Source organism: Hirundo rustica, chromosome 14 (genome assembly GCF_015227805.2).
Source record: "Hirundo rustica isolate bHirRus1 chromosome 14, bHirRus1.pri.v3, whole genome shotgun sequence".
In the NCBI taxonomy this organism is placed as follows: Eukaryota; Metazoa; Chordata; class Aves; order Passeriformes; family Hirundinidae; genus Hirundo; species Hirundo rustica.
In genome coordinates, this window is record NC_053463.1 from 3,614,976 (window position 1) to 3,631,908 (window position 16,933).

The 16,933-nt window shown below is 64.9% G+C and overlaps 1 protein-coding gene across 2 annotated transcripts; it reads right to left on the reverse strand.

Moving 5' to 3' along the window:
- Window positions 1-814: 814 nt before the first annotated feature.
- On the reverse strand, window positions 815-16,318 carry CPLX2 (complexin 2). 2 transcript variants are annotated; one of them, XM_040078636.2, is made up of 5 exons: window positions 16,211-16,318; window positions 11,683-11,780; window positions 3,059-3,166; window positions 2,437-2,612; window positions 815-2,265 (listed from the first exon to the last, which is right to left on the reverse strand). In XM_040078636.2, the coding sequence occupies exons 3-5, from the start codon at window positions 3,087-3,089 to the stop codon at window positions 2,068-2,070; spliced, it is 405 nt and encodes a 134-aa protein (XP_039934570.1). In that variant the 5' UTR covers window positions 3,090-3,166; window positions 11,683-11,780; window positions 16,211-16,318; the 3' UTR covers window positions 815-2,067. The 2 variants fall into 2 exon arrangements, with proteins under 2 accessions (XP_039934570.1, XP_039934571.1); XM_040078637.2 differs by lacking the exons at window positions 11,683-11,780; window positions 16,211-16,318 and adding an exon at window positions 5,259-5,300.
- Between the last annotated feature and the right edge of the window lie 615 nt (window positions 16,319-16,933).

Sequence of the window (16,933 nt, forward strand, 5' to 3'; positions counted from 1 at the left end):
TGTCCTGCGCTGGCACCACACCAGGGGGCGCCGCGTCCCCACGGTGGGGCCAGGGGACAGCGGGGACACCGCTCCGGTGGGGACAGGGAGGACGCTGCTGGTTCCGTGCCACGGCCACCAGCCCCCGGCAGAGCCCTTCCCCTGCCCTGTCCCCACTGCCCGGGGAGGGCTGTGGGGATTTGTCCCCACCTGCACTGTCCTGCCGGGTCCCAGGGCACAGCCTGCCTGCCATGGAGACCTTGCCTGCCGAGATCTCTGCTGTTTTCTACCCTCATATTTCCTCCTGACAGAAGCTTTTCTGGGTGACTGCTCTGCTGATGCCGCCTGGGTAACAGCTGAGCTCTTTGCTGGTAAATGATGGCACATCAGTCAGAGCTGAGGCAGGCACCAGGCTGGAGCCTCCTGAACTGTGCCAAGCCTGGGCACTGCCAGGGCCCTCTGCCTCGGTGTGGGGGCAGGAGATGCCTGATGCCCATGGCCTTGTGCTCCTCTCTTGGAGTGGCAGAAGCTTGTGACCCATCAGAAACAGCCCTTGGATCCCAGTCATTCAGTGAGGGAAGTTCTGGAGTCAAGGGGAAGGGAGAGAAACCCTCATGTCCGTGGGACATCCCTTTTGTCTTGTCCCCAACCCCAAAGAGGACAGATTCCTGTGGAGTAGAAAGGCAGCAGGAATGAGCAGGACTCTGGGAGCCACACGTGGCTGCTTCCTGCACCTGTACATGGGCCAGCCCATGTGTGATGAGCTGCCAGATTTCAGCCCTGAGGTTGGCGGGGTGAGGGACCCAGGAAAGCAAGGGGTGAGAAGAGGCCGGAGCAATGTACAAATCCTTTTATTTTATTAGTTCGTCAAAGACTAGTTCGAGCAGGATGGTCACAGCATGTCTGTGGGGCCCCGAGCTGCTCGGGCCCTCCCGGGAGGGCCCTGGTGAGCGGCTGGGGGCCGTGGCTGAGGAAGCACAGGGAGAGGGGAGCACGGTGCGGCAAGAGACGGGCTGGGATGAGGGTGTGCCCCTGCCTCCCCCCCTTGGGGTGCAAGCAGCGGCTCCTGGGACATCCCGGGGCGCTTGCCCAGGGATCCTTTCCCAGGCCCGGGGGATCCCATGTGTCCAGCGTCAGGTGAGGGCAGCCGGGTGCTCCCAGCCCGGGACTGGCCCGGCAGCCCTCAGCCCCGCGCTGGCTTTATTGCAGGGGGCAGAGCGGGGGTCCCAGCAGCGCGGTGAGGGGCGCCGTGGGTGGCCCCCCAAGGGGACAGTGGGGACTCGGGGGTGGGAGTCTGAGCAGCGGACACGAGGACGCGTGGAGCGACGGGGCGCACCCTGGCACAGAGACACTAATGCGAGAACGGGGGGGGCAGCGGGGCCAAGACACGGACGAGCGAGCGGCGGGGACGGGGGCGGGGGGACGAGGCAGGGGGGTCCCTGCCCCACGCGTGCCTTTGTACACGGTCGGCGGAGCGCGGCGCCCGCTCCTCCCGGTGCTGAAGTATTGCAGTCTAACTGATATGGCTTTAACTATGGGGCCAGAGATGCGGGGAGGGGGGGGGTCCCCTCCAACCCCCCGATGCAGGGGCACACCGGGCAGCCCCGGGGGACCCCCGTGCCCGACGACCGGGGATGGGGGAGCTGCGGGCAGGGCGCCTGGCTTTGTGCTTTGGGCTTGGCCCAGGGCGGGAGGGGGCAGGGGGATGGCAGTGTTGGGGACGAGGGCAGGCGAGCAGAGGCCTACTGGGGTCCCCTGGGAGAACGGAAGGGGCAGGGCAGGGGGCACGAGGAGCCACCCCGGGGGGGGCCGGTAGGGCCTGGGTGCCCCTAGCCTGCCGCGAGGTTACATCAGTGCATTTGGTCCCGGTTCGCCCTTGTCCGGCCAGGGCTGCTCCCCTTTGGCGTGGTGGGGGGGGGCCCTGCCTGGACGGGACGGGGCGGGCTTTTGGTCTGGTTGGGGGTCAGGGCAGGAGGGGACGGGAGGGGGTGTGGGGACCCCCTCTCCGGGGCCAAGGGAACTGATGGAGGAGTTGTAGGAGAGAGGGCGCCCGTGCCCCAGCACCCTATGGCAGGGTTGACGGTGCTGTTACTTCTTGAACATATCCTGCAGCGGGCCGGGCAGGTACTTGAGGACGGTATCTAGGATGCTCTCCTCTTCCTCCTCTTCCTCGTCCCCACAGCCTGCCGGGATCGCCTTCTTGGGGCGTGTCAGGCTGCCCTCACACGGCTGCTCCAGAGCAGCTTTCTCCTCTGCTTCCTTCTCCTCCTTCTTCTTCAGCCCGTACTGAGAGGACACAGGCTCTCAGCAGGGCAGGCAGCGGGCACTGCCTGCGCTGTGCCCCGTGCCCATCGCCACCGACTTGGGCCACCCTCCTCCCGGCCGTGCCGGCTCCCTGTCCCAGCCCCACCCCGGCTGCCACGGGCAGGGGCGGGCGCAGGGGAGGTGTGTGCCCACCTTGTCGCGGATCTGCTGCCGGACTTTCTCCCGCTCCGCTTCCATGCGGGCGTGCTTGGCTTTCCGCTCCTCCTCCTGCTGGCGCAGGGCCTCCTGCCTCTCCTCCTCCTTCTTCTGCGCGTCGGGGTCCTTCTCCTCCTCGCCCCCCAGCATCTTCCCCATGTCCTTGGTGGCCCCTGCGCATAACAAGACCCTTGGTTGGTCCCCAAGGGTGCTGCAGCCTGGTGCTGCTGCCGAAGCCCCTGCAGCGGCAGGGAGGGCAAGGAGGATTTGGGACATCCCCAGGGCTGCAGACGGGCTCAAGAGGCTGTGGGGATGGGGAGTGCCACAGCCTGGCTGTTCTGCTCTAGCTCGGCGTCAGCTGGGGGAGATGCCAGCAGCTCCTTCTTCAGCACCCAGGGGACCCGCTGGGGAATCCCACTTAGTGGCAGGAGAGCCAGGATTCCCCAGCCAGCTGCTGACGGCACTGGAAATGGGAAACCTGGAGGGCTCCAGCAGCAGCTCCCCACTGGCGGTGGCTCTCTGTTTGACTCTATCCCCTTGCCACATCCCTCCCACTGCGCTGCTGGGCCAGCATTGCTCCCGGCGGGGGGACCCTGAGGGGGGAACAGCTCCCACTCACCTCCCAGCGCTTGCTTCATGACGAAGTCCATGGTGCCAGTGTGTGTGTGTGGCTAGGCCAGTGCCCAGCGCTCATCCACCGCTGTCCGGGCTCGCTGACCTGGGCCACCTGTGCAGGCAGAGAAGGACAGAGTTGGGGATACCCTGCCACGGTTCCCTACTGCCCAGGCTGAGGGATGGATTGGTCTCTGGGGCTGCACTTTGCACCCTCTGCATCCTCAGCCCAAATGCCCCTCAGGATGGGCAGAGAGAGGTTCTGGGCTCTGCAGGAAGAGAGTGACTGTGCCTGCTCCTCTCAGCCCCCTCCCTACATCCCTTCTGGCCTTGAGGACCTGTGGAGGCACCAAGGCAGGGACTCCAGAGGGACGTTCCACCTCGGCACCGCCCTTGGTGCGGCACCCGGAGCCCTGGTGCGCTGCCTGGGGACTGGTGGGATGGCACCCACCACGACACCCGTGCACCCTGTGCCCCAGCTTTGTGGGAGGGGATGACAGATCTTATCTGGGGGTGCCAGCGTGGCGCAGCCGGACCCGGGGCGCCGTGCGTGCGCTCGTGTGTCTACGGCAGTGCGAGTGCTCTGCAGAGGGATGGGGAAGAGGCTGCTGGCAGGTTGCGGCAGTGCTTGGGGGCTGCAGGGGTTGCAGGCAGCAGCCTGTGACTGCGTGTGTGATCCCTGCGGGTGCTGCGGGCGGGTGACACCGTGCAGGGGCACTGCCTGTGCAGGACGGAGCGGGTGTGCTCCGCGTCTGTGCGCGCCGCCTGTGAGCTCTGCGTGCAGGCTGTGTTTGCTCAAGAGGTGTGTTTGCGGGTGGCTGCGGGCTGTGTTTGCGCGGGGGGGTGCGCGCACACACGCGTGCGGATCAGTTTGCGGGGCTGCGCGCTGCCCCCGTGATGTGCGGGTTTGCAGCCTGCTTGCAGGCTCTGAGCGGGTGCGTGTGCGAGTTCTGGGGTCTGCGGGCTCTGCGGATGCGTGTGCACGCAGGTTTGCGGGCTGTGTCTGTGCGCCGGGTGTTTGTGCTGCGGGCGTGTGCGTGTTTGCACACCGGGGGGGTGCTGCGGGCTGCGTTAGTGTGAGTGTGGGGGGTTGTGCGTGCGGGTCCGTGGGTTTGCAGGCTGCGCGGGGGGCTGCGCGCACGGATTTGCAGACTGTGTCGCGTGTGTGTACGTGTGGGGGTGTTGCGGGCTGCTCGTGTGCTCCGTGTGCGTGTGCGTGCGGGGGATTACAGGCGGAGCGGGTGTGTGTGTGGGGGGGTTCCCGTGCCCCCCACATGCCCCGTGTGAGTGGGGTGCTGCAGGCTGTGCTGGGAGCCTGGGGGTGCAGTTTGCAGCGTGTGTGTGTGTGTGTGTACGTGCCCGCTGGGTGCTGCAGCCCCGCGGGTACCCCCACCCCGGCTCCCCGGAACCCCGTGGGGGCCGAGGGGGCTGCACGAGCTGTGACCCCCGGGAAGTTTGCTGCTTCCAGCCCCGGGGCACCCCGCGACAACCTTGGGGGGGCTCCTCCGGGCAGTAGAGCGCTGAGCCCTGGCACCGCAGCCGGGGCTTGGGGGGCACCGGGGACGGGGGAACACCGGAGAGCACAGGGACACCGGGGCCGTAGGCAAGGTGCAAGGAACACAGGGAGCACTGGAACACTGGGGTCGCCTGGCGGGGGAGGGGGGTCGTAGCGATAGCGGGGTGCGTGGGGGACATCGGGAGGCGCACGGGCGAAGCAGGGGGAACACAGCAAACGGGGGGAACACCGGCACGCACCGGGATACCGGGGCTACAGGGGCTGCAGAGACTCAGGAGACACGGGGTGGCTCCGGGAAAGCGGGGGACGGCGGGGACACGGGACGCAGCGGACAGCCGGCATGCAGGGAACACCGGGACCGCAGCGGGGTGCGGGACCCGGGGGGGCGCGCCGCCGTGGGGTGGGGGGGTCGGGTGGAGCGCAGGCACAAGGAGGACGAGTAGGGAACCCGGGTCGGGGGGGACGCAGGGGACACCGAGGACGAGGGGGGAACGCGGGGACACGGGGAAGGCGGGAACCGCGCGGGGGGGGCGAGGGTCGCGCAGGGGACACGGTGCCGCGGGGACCCCTCATCTCCCCCCCTACCCCATCCCATCCCATCCCGGCGCGTCTGCGGCGCGGGGCCCCGCCCGCCGCCCGGGGCCGCCCGGTGCCGCAGCGGCGGCGCTGTCCCTTCAGCACCGGCACTCACCGGCTCCGCCGCCGCTCGCCGCTGCCGCCGCTCCGCCCCGCCCCGCCCCGCCGCGGCCCGGCCCCCTCCCGCCCCCGGCGACACGCGTGGGCCCGCCCGGAGCGACACCCCCCCCGCCACCGCGCCCACCGCGGGCGGCGGCATGCGGGACCCCTCCCGGGAAACGCCGAGCGACCCCCGGGGAAACGTCCCGGGGAGCCCCGCAGCGCTCCCCGGGTGGCGGACGGGGCCCCTTCGGACACCGCCCCGCGCTCCCGCAGCGCAGGGAAGGGATCGGGGCAAGCGCCTCCTGAGCGGGGTTAATGATTCACCGCCGCGGCAATTAAGGGGCGAAACGAGGCATTAATCAGCCGGAGGTGCCTCCAGTCCCGCGCCCCGCGGCTCCCTCACTCGACCTCTCGACCCGCAGCACCCCGGCCTCTTCTGCAGCGATGCGGAGCGGCTGCGGGAGTTTAATTAAAGTCCCTGATAAATCATGTCGCCCTCCCTTCCCCTTTCCACCAAAAGCTGCCGCTGGGAGCCCCGGCTTTGGATTTTTGGTGCTGTTCCCCCCGCGGGGGTCTCCGGGGAGGGGATGCCAGAGGGGATCTGTGGTGGCATCGAGGATATGATGCCCTCGGAGCTCAGAACTCCATTCAACGAAGGGTTTTAGGCAGGAAATGGTGTGCACCGCCCTGCCTGGCTCCCCTGCAGCTGCCCGAAGGGAGATGGGCTCCTGCAGCCCCTCCTGTGCTCCTCCTCTGCAGTGCGGGACAGGGCTCCCCGGGTCCCCCACCCTTGTCCCGATGCACGGGGACGGTCTGTGCTCCTCAGAGTGGCAGCCGGTGCCTCCTAATTAATCCAGCCCTGGGCTCTCGGAGACAAGAGGAGCTCTGTGCCAATCACATTAGTGGTGCTTGGAGTCGGGCTTTGGGATAGCTGGTGTTTAATAGTGAGGCTCTGGAGCAGCAGCCTGCGGGGGCCCAGAAGGGTGCTGGAGAGGGTCTGGGTGAGGGGTCCTTTCAGGGATGTCCCCCCCTAAACGTGGGAGGCTGCAGGGAGCCGGGACAGGCTGCAGTTGCCCCCACAAGCCCCTTGGGGTGGGCTGCAGGGATGCTGCCTGTGCTGCTGGGGCTGCTGTGGGGAAGGCTGGGGGTGATGCAGGATGTGGGGCAGGAGTGGGGGGACATCTCGCAGCCAGGGGGACCAAAACTGGCCTGCGAGTGCCACCTCCACAGAGATGCAGCACCGGCAGATCTGTGTGCGTGCACCCTCTGCCAGCTCCCGCCTCAACGCACGGCCGCTGCCACCAACATCTCTCAGCACAGGGACAGCACATCAGGGACTCGTCCCTCTTGTCCACCCGCTCTCAACTGCTCCCAAAAACACCCCCTGGCACAACGCATCTCCTCCAGCCCCGAGCCCTCAGCCTGGCATTGACCAACAACTCCTTTTTCCACCTCCGAAGGTAAAAAAGTCTCCTGCCCCTCGTGCCCAGCCCCGCTCTGCCTGCTGGCAAGCTGGTGGGACGGGCATGTGGGCGGCAAGACAGGCCTGTGCTCGGCCCGTCCGTCTGTCCGTCCGTCCGTCCGTCCTGCGGCAGCCCTGCTCCGGGCGTTGACGTCAGCGCTCCCGGCAGCCGGGCGGTGGGCGGGCGGCACCGCTCCTATTGTATTAAAAATAATACAGCGGAGCACAAATTCATTACAGATAAGTGTGACAGCCAGGAGGAATTAACGAGCCCGTCTCTCAGCGCCTGACAAACGCCTCCTTTTGTTCCTGGGATGGGTCCTTGAGTCTTTCAATCTTTGGAGACGCCTCGGCTCATTAAGCACATCCTCCCCCAGTCGATCCCAGTGTGCCAGAGGACTGCTCCCAGTACGAGCTGAGGCCAAACTGGCAGGGACATCCCTTGTGCCAGCGCCCAGTGCTAAGTCGGGCTTGCCTTTCTCGGGAGTCAGTGGCCCGGAGCACTGTCCCCACGCACTGTCCCCACGTGGGGCGGCCAGGGGGAGGTGGGCGAGGCAGCCCCCGTCCCTGCTGCTGCGGGAAGCACGAGGCTCGTGTGAGCTGAGGCCAGCCGCCCCAGCACTCCAGCTGCCGGTGCCGGCAGCGCAACCGCAGCTGCCGGGCTGGCGGGTGCCCAACTCTGCCCTGCTGACCGGGCTCCCACGGGAAGAGCAGCCAAGGGCTTGCCACCAGCCCCCGGGCACTGCCTCCCGCCCTGCACACAGCCCTGGGACAGAGGATCCAGGGAACCCCCACAGTCCCAGAGCTGAGCGAGCTCTGGCTGGTGTTTGGGGGATGCTCCTGGTGCCCAGTGTGGCCCAGCTGTTCCTTGGCATCATCCTGGGCAGTGTCACCTGCTGGGTGGCTGCCTGGAGCTGCTGGGGGAGGCGGGAAGGGAAGGGATGCCGAGAGGTGTGAGGGACTGGGGAAGCAGCACCGCAGCCAAATGGAGGAGGAAGCGCTCAGCACCGCCAAGCCCCGCAAGTCGCCTCCATGGAGTTAGCACAGGTGCCAGGGCCCCGTGCTCCGCTCCACGTTGGCGCCCAGGGAGGGAATGGGGCTGGCTGGTGCCACCACATCGGCCACAGCATCCTCTGTCAGCAATGCCTGAGTGGCACCTGCCTGCTGGCATCGTCCCCATTGTCCCTGACAGCCAGACGGGGACCCTGCAAGGTCACAGCCTCTGCGGGCCCTTGCGAAGCTCCCAGGCAGAGGGAATACCTGCACCCATCCCTGCGGCACTGCCAGCCCAGCCTGCTGTCACCCATTAGCACAGGGCAGTTATTTAACTTATCCGGCCCCCAACATCTTTGCAGAAAATAATTATTGGTCCTTCTCATTGCACCGAGGGATTAAAAGTGGTTAACTCCATTTCCAAAGGCTTTGTTATGTTGGTTTTCCCTCAGCTGCTGCACAAGGCGATTTCCACAGTGCCACTTAGGCAGCTTTTATCAGGTTGTCTTCTGGAGGTAATTGGGTTTTTCAGGAGCCTGTTTAAAATTCGTAACCCAGCCTCTTAAACAAAACAAAAACAGCAGCGGGGAGAAGAGGAAGAGGCAGCACGAAACATGCAGCAGCTGCAGCCTCTGAAGAGCAGCTCTGGTCCCTTGGGGCTGGCACCCGGCGGGGGCAGGGACAGGGACAGGCACCAGCCGGGCTGGGGAATCAGTCTGGAGACAGCCCCTGCAGCTCAGCGGCTGAGCACAGACTGCTCAGGGACAGGGGCGAGCCGGGGTCACTCCCTGATGCTGTGCTCAGGGCCAGGCGAGTCTGTGGTGCTCAGAACCACCCACGTCCAGTCCCTGGGGATGCCGTGGCCGCCACTCTGCTCCTGCAGCGAGTCACAGAGCCCCCAGCACACGTGAGGGAGAGCCCAGCGCCCACCCACCCGTGATCACACCCACGTCAGACACGGGGTGTGAATGTGGCCTCACTGCCCGGCACTCACCAGGAGCCTTGGGGCTGGTGGGGAGGGAGGTGGGCTCATGCCGTAGCTTGACCCCAGCCCCACCAGGATGCTCCCAGCTGTGGGAGCGGCACCGTGGCAAGGCCCCCTGAGCTCACCAGAGAGCGACAGAGCAAATGGGCAAAAACCACCCTTCTGGGGTAACTTCTGCTAGCCCCAAGCCCTGAGGGTCTCCCTGGCTCTGGGCTTTGCTGGCTGGCTTGGGGAGGGGATCCTGCTGCCCACCCCGTGCACCCCTGCAGCCGGAGGGGCTCCGGGCCGACACTGCGGCTGTTGCTGCTCTCCTGCATCGCTGCACGGGTCCATCTGCATGAATACCCATCTGCATTGCTACCACAGCCCCGTCACCGCCACTCCGGCTGACCCGTCTGCCCTCTCCTCGCTGCACAAGGGGTGCATCGGGCACCCCCGGCTCATCCCTGCCCCGCTCCGTGCCGAGGGGCGCAGCGTGGGCTGGGGAGCGAGCGGGTGGCAGGGAGCAGATGGTCGGTGGGGCCGGATCACGGAACTGCACGCAGGGAGGGCTGTCCCGGGGGGGGGGCCGTTCACGGGAGCCGGCTGTGAGCTGGCGCCTGCGGGGCCCCGTCACACACCTGCTCTCAACCCAGGCGAGGCAGCAGCGTGTGAGCCGGGGAGGCTGCGGCTGAGGGATGGGAGAGGAGAAGACTGAGCCCGTGGTTTCCAGCTGCTCCCAGCAGGGCAGTGTCCCAGGAGGAAACCAGGGAGAGAAAGGGGTGCTCCCAGCGCTGCTCAGCCCTCTAGAGCTCCCCGAAATGATCATCTACACCTACATCTGTGCCACAGAGCGATGCATGGGATGAATCTTCCAGCGAGACCTCCCAAGGGCACAGGGACTCGGCTCCAGAGTGGCTGGGATGTCAGCCATGGCGTGACCGAGCACCTTGGCTTTGCCACCACTGCTCTGTGCCCCGTGATGTGGAGCTCTGCTCACCCAGCCCCGGTCTCAGAGCCACCCAGAACCCCAAGGAGCTCACATCCCATGAGCGCCGGGTCGCGCCGGGATGGACCTGTGAGTGCCAGGGGGACCCTGCCGGGATGGACCCTGCTGGGATGGACCCTGCCACTCGCGTGCTGCGGTGGTGACTCCTCATCCCCGCAGCTCCCGACTCCCAGCGTGTGTCCGGTGCCTCTGTGCCATGCATTATTAAACAGAGGCACTGCAGCCCCTCGCTGTTTATCCTGGTGTGCCTGTGCGGGGACGGGAGCCGCGGTGCCTCGCTGCAGACTCAGCCGCAAGATTTAGGCTCACTGCAGGTCTGGCCAGTTCCCCAGACAGGTTTATGACCCCTGGGCTTACTCACATGGCCGCTCGCCACCCCCCATCCCGGATAAGATGGATCCCACCTCCCTGTGGAACAGAACACTGCGTCCAGCCTTGGTGCTCTCACCTGGGCTGCGCTGCCCTGCCCACACGGCAGGTGCAGCCTTTGCATCCCCATCTCCTCTCCAAGGGCACACTTGTGCCGAGTCCACCCCATCAATATTTATGGCAGGCACGCACACCCGCGCAGCTCTGCAGGGGCCGGTGCGGAGCCGAGCTGGGCGCAGCACGCCAGACACTGCTTGGGAAGCAGACAAAAGCCCCCCGAGGCCCTGTGCCGCCTCCCCATCGCCCCACCCTGTGCACACACTGATCCTCATCCCTGCCACACCGACAGGCCCTGTGTGGGCACCGCTGACTGAGGTGGACAGGACTGCGTGGGGAGTGGATGCACAAGGATCATCTCCTGGCTCTGTGTCGGGATGGGATTTGGGCACCCACTCCCCAGGAAAGCCTCAAAGTGGTTATACCTGCCCTCATTTCACTGACAGAAAAAGGACATGAAGGACAAGGGCACGACTGGCTCGAGGATGGACATCCAGGTCACAGCAGAGCAATGGCAGCCCCCACCAAAACACCCGAAACAGCCCACCAGCCAAAACACCCGAAAAGACGAGACCCTTGGCACTGCTCCCCTGAGGTTCAGCCCCACGCTGATAGAGCATTGTTTGTGCAAAGATCCTGTAAGCTCTGAGTCGAGGACAGAGACTGGGGTGCTTTCACCCCTCCCTGTACCACCAGTGCTGAGGAAGTGAGGAGCAGGGATGCTTGACCCAAGCTGCCAGCCTGGCTCTGGGAGAGCACCTGCCCTCTGTGGGAGAAGGGCTCGTTGTATCCCTGAGAGGGGAATTTGGGAGCCCAGATACCCCACGGCCTGGGCAGCAGCGGGGACACCAGGGGGGTGACACCAGGGACACCCTGTCCTTGATGGCAGCAGATGGCTGCACGGTGGGGGGCTCCACGGCAGCATGGGGGGAGACATCTGGGTGCCTGGGCTCTGGCCAAGCTGCAGCTCGGTGGGAACAGGATGAGCCTGAGCTGCCCTGGCTGGGGAGGTGAGGAGGGGACCACCAAGGAGTAGCTGGGATGGGTGTGGGGCTTGCTGCCCACCCCAGCTGGGGCTTCCCCCAGCCTGCCTGTGCTCGGGGTTTCTGCTGTGGCGTGACGCCGGACAGGCACCGTGCTGCTCTAAGAGCTGCTGGGGCTTGGGCCAGAAAATTCATTCTTGGCGGCTTTCAGTGGGGTTTGGCTCGTACCTTTCCCATCTGGGGGCTTTCAAATGGAAAAAAAAAAAAAAAAAAAAAAAAAAGGCAGGAGAAAGAAAAAAACCTTGGCCCTGTGCCACCTCCACAGTCACCATCACCGGCCATGGGCTCCAGGTGGGACCGCGCCCAGCATCTGCCAAGAGCCTGAGCCAGTCCTCACTCCTGTGGCCTCTGCTGCTTCATCAAAGTGTCACCAAAATGAGACCCACCCCCCATCCTGAGTGACCACTCTTGGGGCTCCACTGAGGCAGCCCCATCTGGCACCTCTGAGCCTCCCCACCCATCCCATGGCCGTGCTGTGCCCCCCACCCCACGGGGAGTGAAATGGCCCCCCAGCCCCCCCAGAGCCACAGTGCTGCCTACCTTGGTGTGTGCAGCACCAGGAGCCTGCCGCTTCAGCACCTAACGCAGGGGAAACAGGACCTCGTGGGGGTGGCTGGGCATCGCAGGGAGAGCAGGGCCTGGAGAGACACCGGCAGCGAGAGCGTGAGTGCCTCGGAGGGGCCACAGGGCCAGGTGGCATAGACAGAGCACGGGCACTTGATGGGTGACGGACAGAGCGCATCTCACCGCCGCTGCTGCCCTCTCCTCCACCTGGGTGCGTCCGTGATGTCCCCACATCCCCATCTCCGAGGATGGGAGCAACCTGCTGCCAAGAGCCACCATCTCCCTGCAGGTGGGAGCCCAGCAGGGCGTGCAGAGGGTCACAGGCTGCAGGAGGTAGCAGCTCATCAGTCTTTGGTCCTGTCCTGGGTCTGGGGCACCCGCTCTGCTGCTGGCAGAGGGCTCCTGGCTGTCTCTGCAGGTCCCTGGCAGTTTGGATGCCTTCATTAAAAATTTAGAGGGCTCTCAACTCTTGAAGGGTTTTAAAATTTCACATTAACTCTGCCTTCCTCAGCTTGCACATGATGAATTTCTTTGGAGAACATAATGGCAAGTTAAAACAAGCCACCCAACAAAATCCTTGCTCAGACTCAGCAACTGGAGGAAGCCTGATGCCACTTTGGGCTCCCCCCTCTTGCTGGACCTCAGGAAACTTCTGTCTGGGGATCTCATCCCTTCCTCAAACATCCCTGAAATCCCCCTGTGATGCTTGGGGAGATGCAGGGGGATGCTGGCCTGGGCAGGGGCTGTGCAGGAACCGGGGTACCAGGGTTCTGGGAGCCATGCTGACAGTTTCTGGGGTGGGCTGTCCCTGTGGTGTGGCTCATGTCACTGTGACTGTGTCATGAGCGTGATTTCTCCTCTGCAACTGCATGAGCAGGTTCCCGGGGAAGTTACAAATTCATCCTGACTTCAAGCAAACACTTTTCCTCCACCCTGGGGAAGCAGGGAGGCTTTGGCAAATTGGAAATAAATATATGACCCAGGGGAGCCAGGGGAAACACAGGCAAACACTGACGCTTTGGAGGAGCAGGGGCTGGCATGGATGGAGCCTGCATTTTTAAAAGCTTCGCAGAGCATGGATGCCTCATTCCAACCCTGGGAGCAGGAGACAACCGACAGCCCCTCAGAACAGGGTTTGGAGGGGTTGGAAAGAAGCAAAGGGTCCCCAGTGGGGCCTCTGAGGAGACCCCAGAATGGTGATGGGGTTTGGGAAATACAGAGCTAAGAGCTCAGCCTGCAAAGGGCTCAGCAGCAGCGTGAAGGTGACCTTTGCTGGGGACAACCACTGCCTCCTTTAGGATGTGGGAAGGCTGTGGAGCAGGGTGAGATGGGCTGCAGAGAGCTGCAGGGATGTGCTCCTGGGGGCGTCTGCTTTCCAGACAGCGCCGTGCCAAGGGCACAGCTGGGCTGGGACACAATTGGCACAGCTGGGCTGGGACACAATCAGTTCGGCTCTGCTGGCCATGGCCTGGGGTGCAGATCAGCAGATATTTATCTGCTGAAACCTCAGAGGGTGGGAAGAGCAGGAACACCCTGCCCAGGTACCTGAGAGAATGCAGGGAGTCCTGAGGGGTACTGCTTGCTCCAACCCCTGCAGGGTATTTTTTATTTCAGCCAGACCAAAGAGGGTTTTTTATCTCCTTTGCAATAGTCAGAACCTGCCAGTACCATGAAGATGCACCTCGGCTGGACAGCTGCGCTAGCTCAGTCTGTCTGTCCGTCCAGGCAACCAGACACCAACCACAGCCAAAGCAGAGGACAGGGAGCAGCAGAGCAGGGTGATGGTGCCAGAACACCCCCGGCTCCAGAGACAGCAGTGCCCTCAGATGCTGGCAGGGATGTTTTGATCCAGCCTGAGCACAAGACACAGTATCCAGGGAAAATTTAATGCTCCAGATGAGACATTAGTGAGTCCACAGCTCTTCTGCTTTGGCACATCCAGCTCTCAGCACCCTGCCTGAATAGCTGAGCTTGTCCAAGTGACTGAGAGGAGGGGCTGGGGAAGGAAGAGGGTGAGCAGTGAGAGACTCAGGGCACATGTCAAAGCACTTCCCCTGCCTAAGGGAGATGCTCCTGGGACCTGCCTTGGGTCTGGCACCAGTTTCCTGCCTGGGCAGCAGGTGAGAAGGAAGGCTCAGAGTCACGATGTTTGGGGAAAGGCTGTGCTGGCTGTGCTGGTTCTCACGCAGGGATGCAGAGGGCTCAGGGTGCCGCACCACACCAGGCAGCCCCCGTGAGGTCTGTCCCTGAGCCGACATGCCTTGCCTGCAAAAAGCAGATCCTCAGCCTCAAACGTCTCAATTCCTCTTACACAATTCCTCTCACCTCAGACTGGGGCAGGTCTGGGTCACACCACTGTGGGGCTCTGTGATTTGTCTGAGATAAATATCTCTGAGCCTCTGGTGAGTGTCACAGCAGGGGCTGGTGACAGCAGTTAGGGAGGGATGGACCCTGGCTCTGTGCAGGAGGAGCAGGGAGCTGTGGCGCAGAACGACACGGCAAAGGTGACAGCGGCTCCTAGCAAGGCACTGGGTTACCTGGAGGCACAGCCTGGAGAGCCCAAGGCAGATGGTCTGGGTCTCTGCAGCCGGGAAGGCTCCGTGGGACCAGGAGAGGCAGAGGGGAAAGCTCCTGGGACGAAGGAGCAGAGAGCGCTCACGCGAGAGCAGCCCGCAGGAGCACAGCTTGTTTACCCTGGCTGAGCAGGCCTGATTGCTCTCTATAAATACACCCGGCGAATAAACACCGGGGAGGGAGAAGGATCATTTAAACTCGAGGATGATGCTGGCATAAGAACAAATGGGAAGGCCTGGCCAGGAACACACAGAGGCTGTGGGCGAGAGCAGAGATCCTCTGGCCACGGGGAAGCTCCTCTGGGTCCAGCCCTGGCTGTTGGGGAAGTGTGCGATGCCCAGGGGCTTGGGCTCGGTGCCAGCGGCAGCCTGGGCTGCAGTGACCGTGCTCTCCTGCCATACCAGACCCCCCGAGCTCCAGGACACGGGGGCACAATGGTGCTCAGGGGTAGGAATGGAGATGAGCCACACTGCCAGTGATCACCGCTTCTTCCCCGGAGGGTTTTTCCACAGGACTGGACCTCTGCTGAGACTTCTCATCTCCAGAGCATAAACCAGGCTGGGCAACTCAAACAGCTCCCCTTGGCTCCTGATATGGGTCTGGTGGGCCGTGCCTGGCAGCAGCCTCTGCAGAAACCCAGCCAAGGTGTGAAGCACAATCATCCTCCAGCACTGTGAGGTGTTCCGAGCTCTGTCTTCTCGGGGTCACTTCAATACTAATGTCATCACACAAGGCAATCGAAGAAACAAACACTCGGCCCACAGCCAAGCGAGACTTTGAGACATTTTTCTGTGCCAGTTTGTCTCAGCTGAGCTGTCTCCAGTTCCCCCAGGAGGGCGAGGGTCAGACACTGTAAGCAGCGCTGCTGGATGGGGACCGAGCTCCTTTGTCTCCATACTGGAGCCTGTCCTGGCAACCCCTGGGGTCCTGCAGCCTCAGAGGCACCAGGGCAGGTTTGGCAGGGAGGACACTTCTCCGCGCCCCGAGCCCGGCCCATCCTTCCTCATCCTCTATTTGCCAAACCCAGCGGCTCAGCTCGACTGGAATCACTCGTGTTCCTTCACCAGCCCGGCTGGTTGCAGGGAGAAGCCCCGAGCCCCGTTGTGAGCGGCGGTGCCAGCCCCGCTCCTCTGCTCTGACTCACCGCACTGCCAGCCCCGGGCAGCGGCTGCCCGGTCACGCTCGTGCCATGCGGGTGGCACTGCCGCCGCACGCTGCCAAGGCCTGGGGGACAGCAGCCACCTGCCCGTGCGCTGGGGGCACGGCGGGGAGAGGGGCTGGAGCGGGGGGCTCGGGAGGCGCCTTGTGGGGACAGTGCGGAGGGGAGAGGGGTCGAATCTCACGGGACTGGGGACGGTGGAGCTGGGATGCTCCACGAGTGGTTGGACTTAGCCGTGGAGAGGAGGGTGGAGGAGAAGGGAGCCGCTGATGGGGAGGCACGGGAAGAGCCCGGCAGGTCCCCACAGCAGAAAGGTGCACGGAGCCTCCCGGCTGCGGGCAGGGGGTGATGGCGGGATCAGGTCGCATCCCTCCCTGCTCTGCGGAGCACCCCCGCAGGGGATGGCCAGGCACGGAGGGGCTGCAGGGGGTATCCAAAGCCCGGTCCGGGGGTGACAGCCCTTCTCCTGCCATCCCCTGCACATCGGCGTGTCCCCCCTCCCCAGACCAGCCCGGTGGGCAGCCCGGGGGCGCGCCGCTCGGCTCTGCATCTTGCACCCGCACCCCGCATCACCCGCATCCTTCCCCGCATCCTTCCCCGCATCCCGCCCCGCGTGCCGCATCCCTCCGCTCCGCGGCCGCCGCCCCGTTATATAAGCCGGCGGCCCCGGGAGGCTCGGCGGGCCGATCCCCGCGCCCGTGCCCGTGCCCGGCCCCCCCGGGCTCTGCGGCACGGCGGGTCCGGCCCGGCCCGGCCCGGTCCCGCACCCACCTGCCCGGCTCGGCGCGGCTCCGGTGCGCCCCGTCCGCCCCCGGCGCAGAGAAGGAGCCGCCGCCGGAAGGGAGGCGGGAGCCGTAGCGGTACAGGGGGGGCCCGGTGCTGGCTCCCCCTCCGCCGCACGGCCTCCCGGGCGGGGCCGCCTCCGTGCCCGCCTCCGGACCGCCCCTCGCCCCGGGCGGCAGCCCCCGGCCCGGCCTCCCGCCCCGGTACCGGGCGGCTTCCCTCCGGTGCCCGGTAATTGCTGCTCCGCTACCGAGATGCGCCCCCCGCTATTCAACCATTCGCCCCCTGCCACCCGGCGGTGCCCCCCGCATCACCTCCAGTACTAGCCAGTACTCCCAGTACCCGCTGTGCCTGCAGCTGCACCTCCAGAGCCAGAACAGCCACCCCCAGTGTATGGCCGTGTCTTCCAGTACCCATTTCTTGGCCTCCCGTTTCTCCAGTACCCAGCAATTCCCCCCAGTCTCTGCCCATCCCTCTGGACCCCCTGGACCTGCCAGTTTCCCCCCATCCAGCAATTCCTTCCAATATTTGCTCTCTCCCCACAGGGTCCTCTGCCCCCCTGGGTGATTCCCTTCCCCTGGCACTGCCAGCCCCTCCTCTGGAGGGGTCTCTAGACAGGGCACCCCTGGGTGTCTCAGGTGCCAGCACTGCTCCCCAGATCAGAGATCCCTGTTGCACAAAGCCCTTGCTCAGGTTCTCTTGCAGAGTGTC

What these genes read in the sequence shown, in the direction of transcription:
- CPLX2 (XM_040078636.2), bottom strand. Translation starts at nt 3,089, where the DNA reads ATGGACTTCGTCATGAAGCAAGCGCTGGGAG. An exon ending in CATGAAGCAAGCGCTGGGAG is followed by an intron (nt 2,613 to 3,058) that starts GTGAGTGGGAGC and finishes TGTTATGCGCAG; the next exon opens with GGGCCACCAAGGACATGGGG. An exon ending in GGCAGCAGATCCGCGACAAG is followed by an intron (nt 2,266 to 2,436) that starts GTGGGCACACAC and finishes GTGTCCTCTCAG; the next exon opens with TACGGGCTGAAGAAGAAGGA.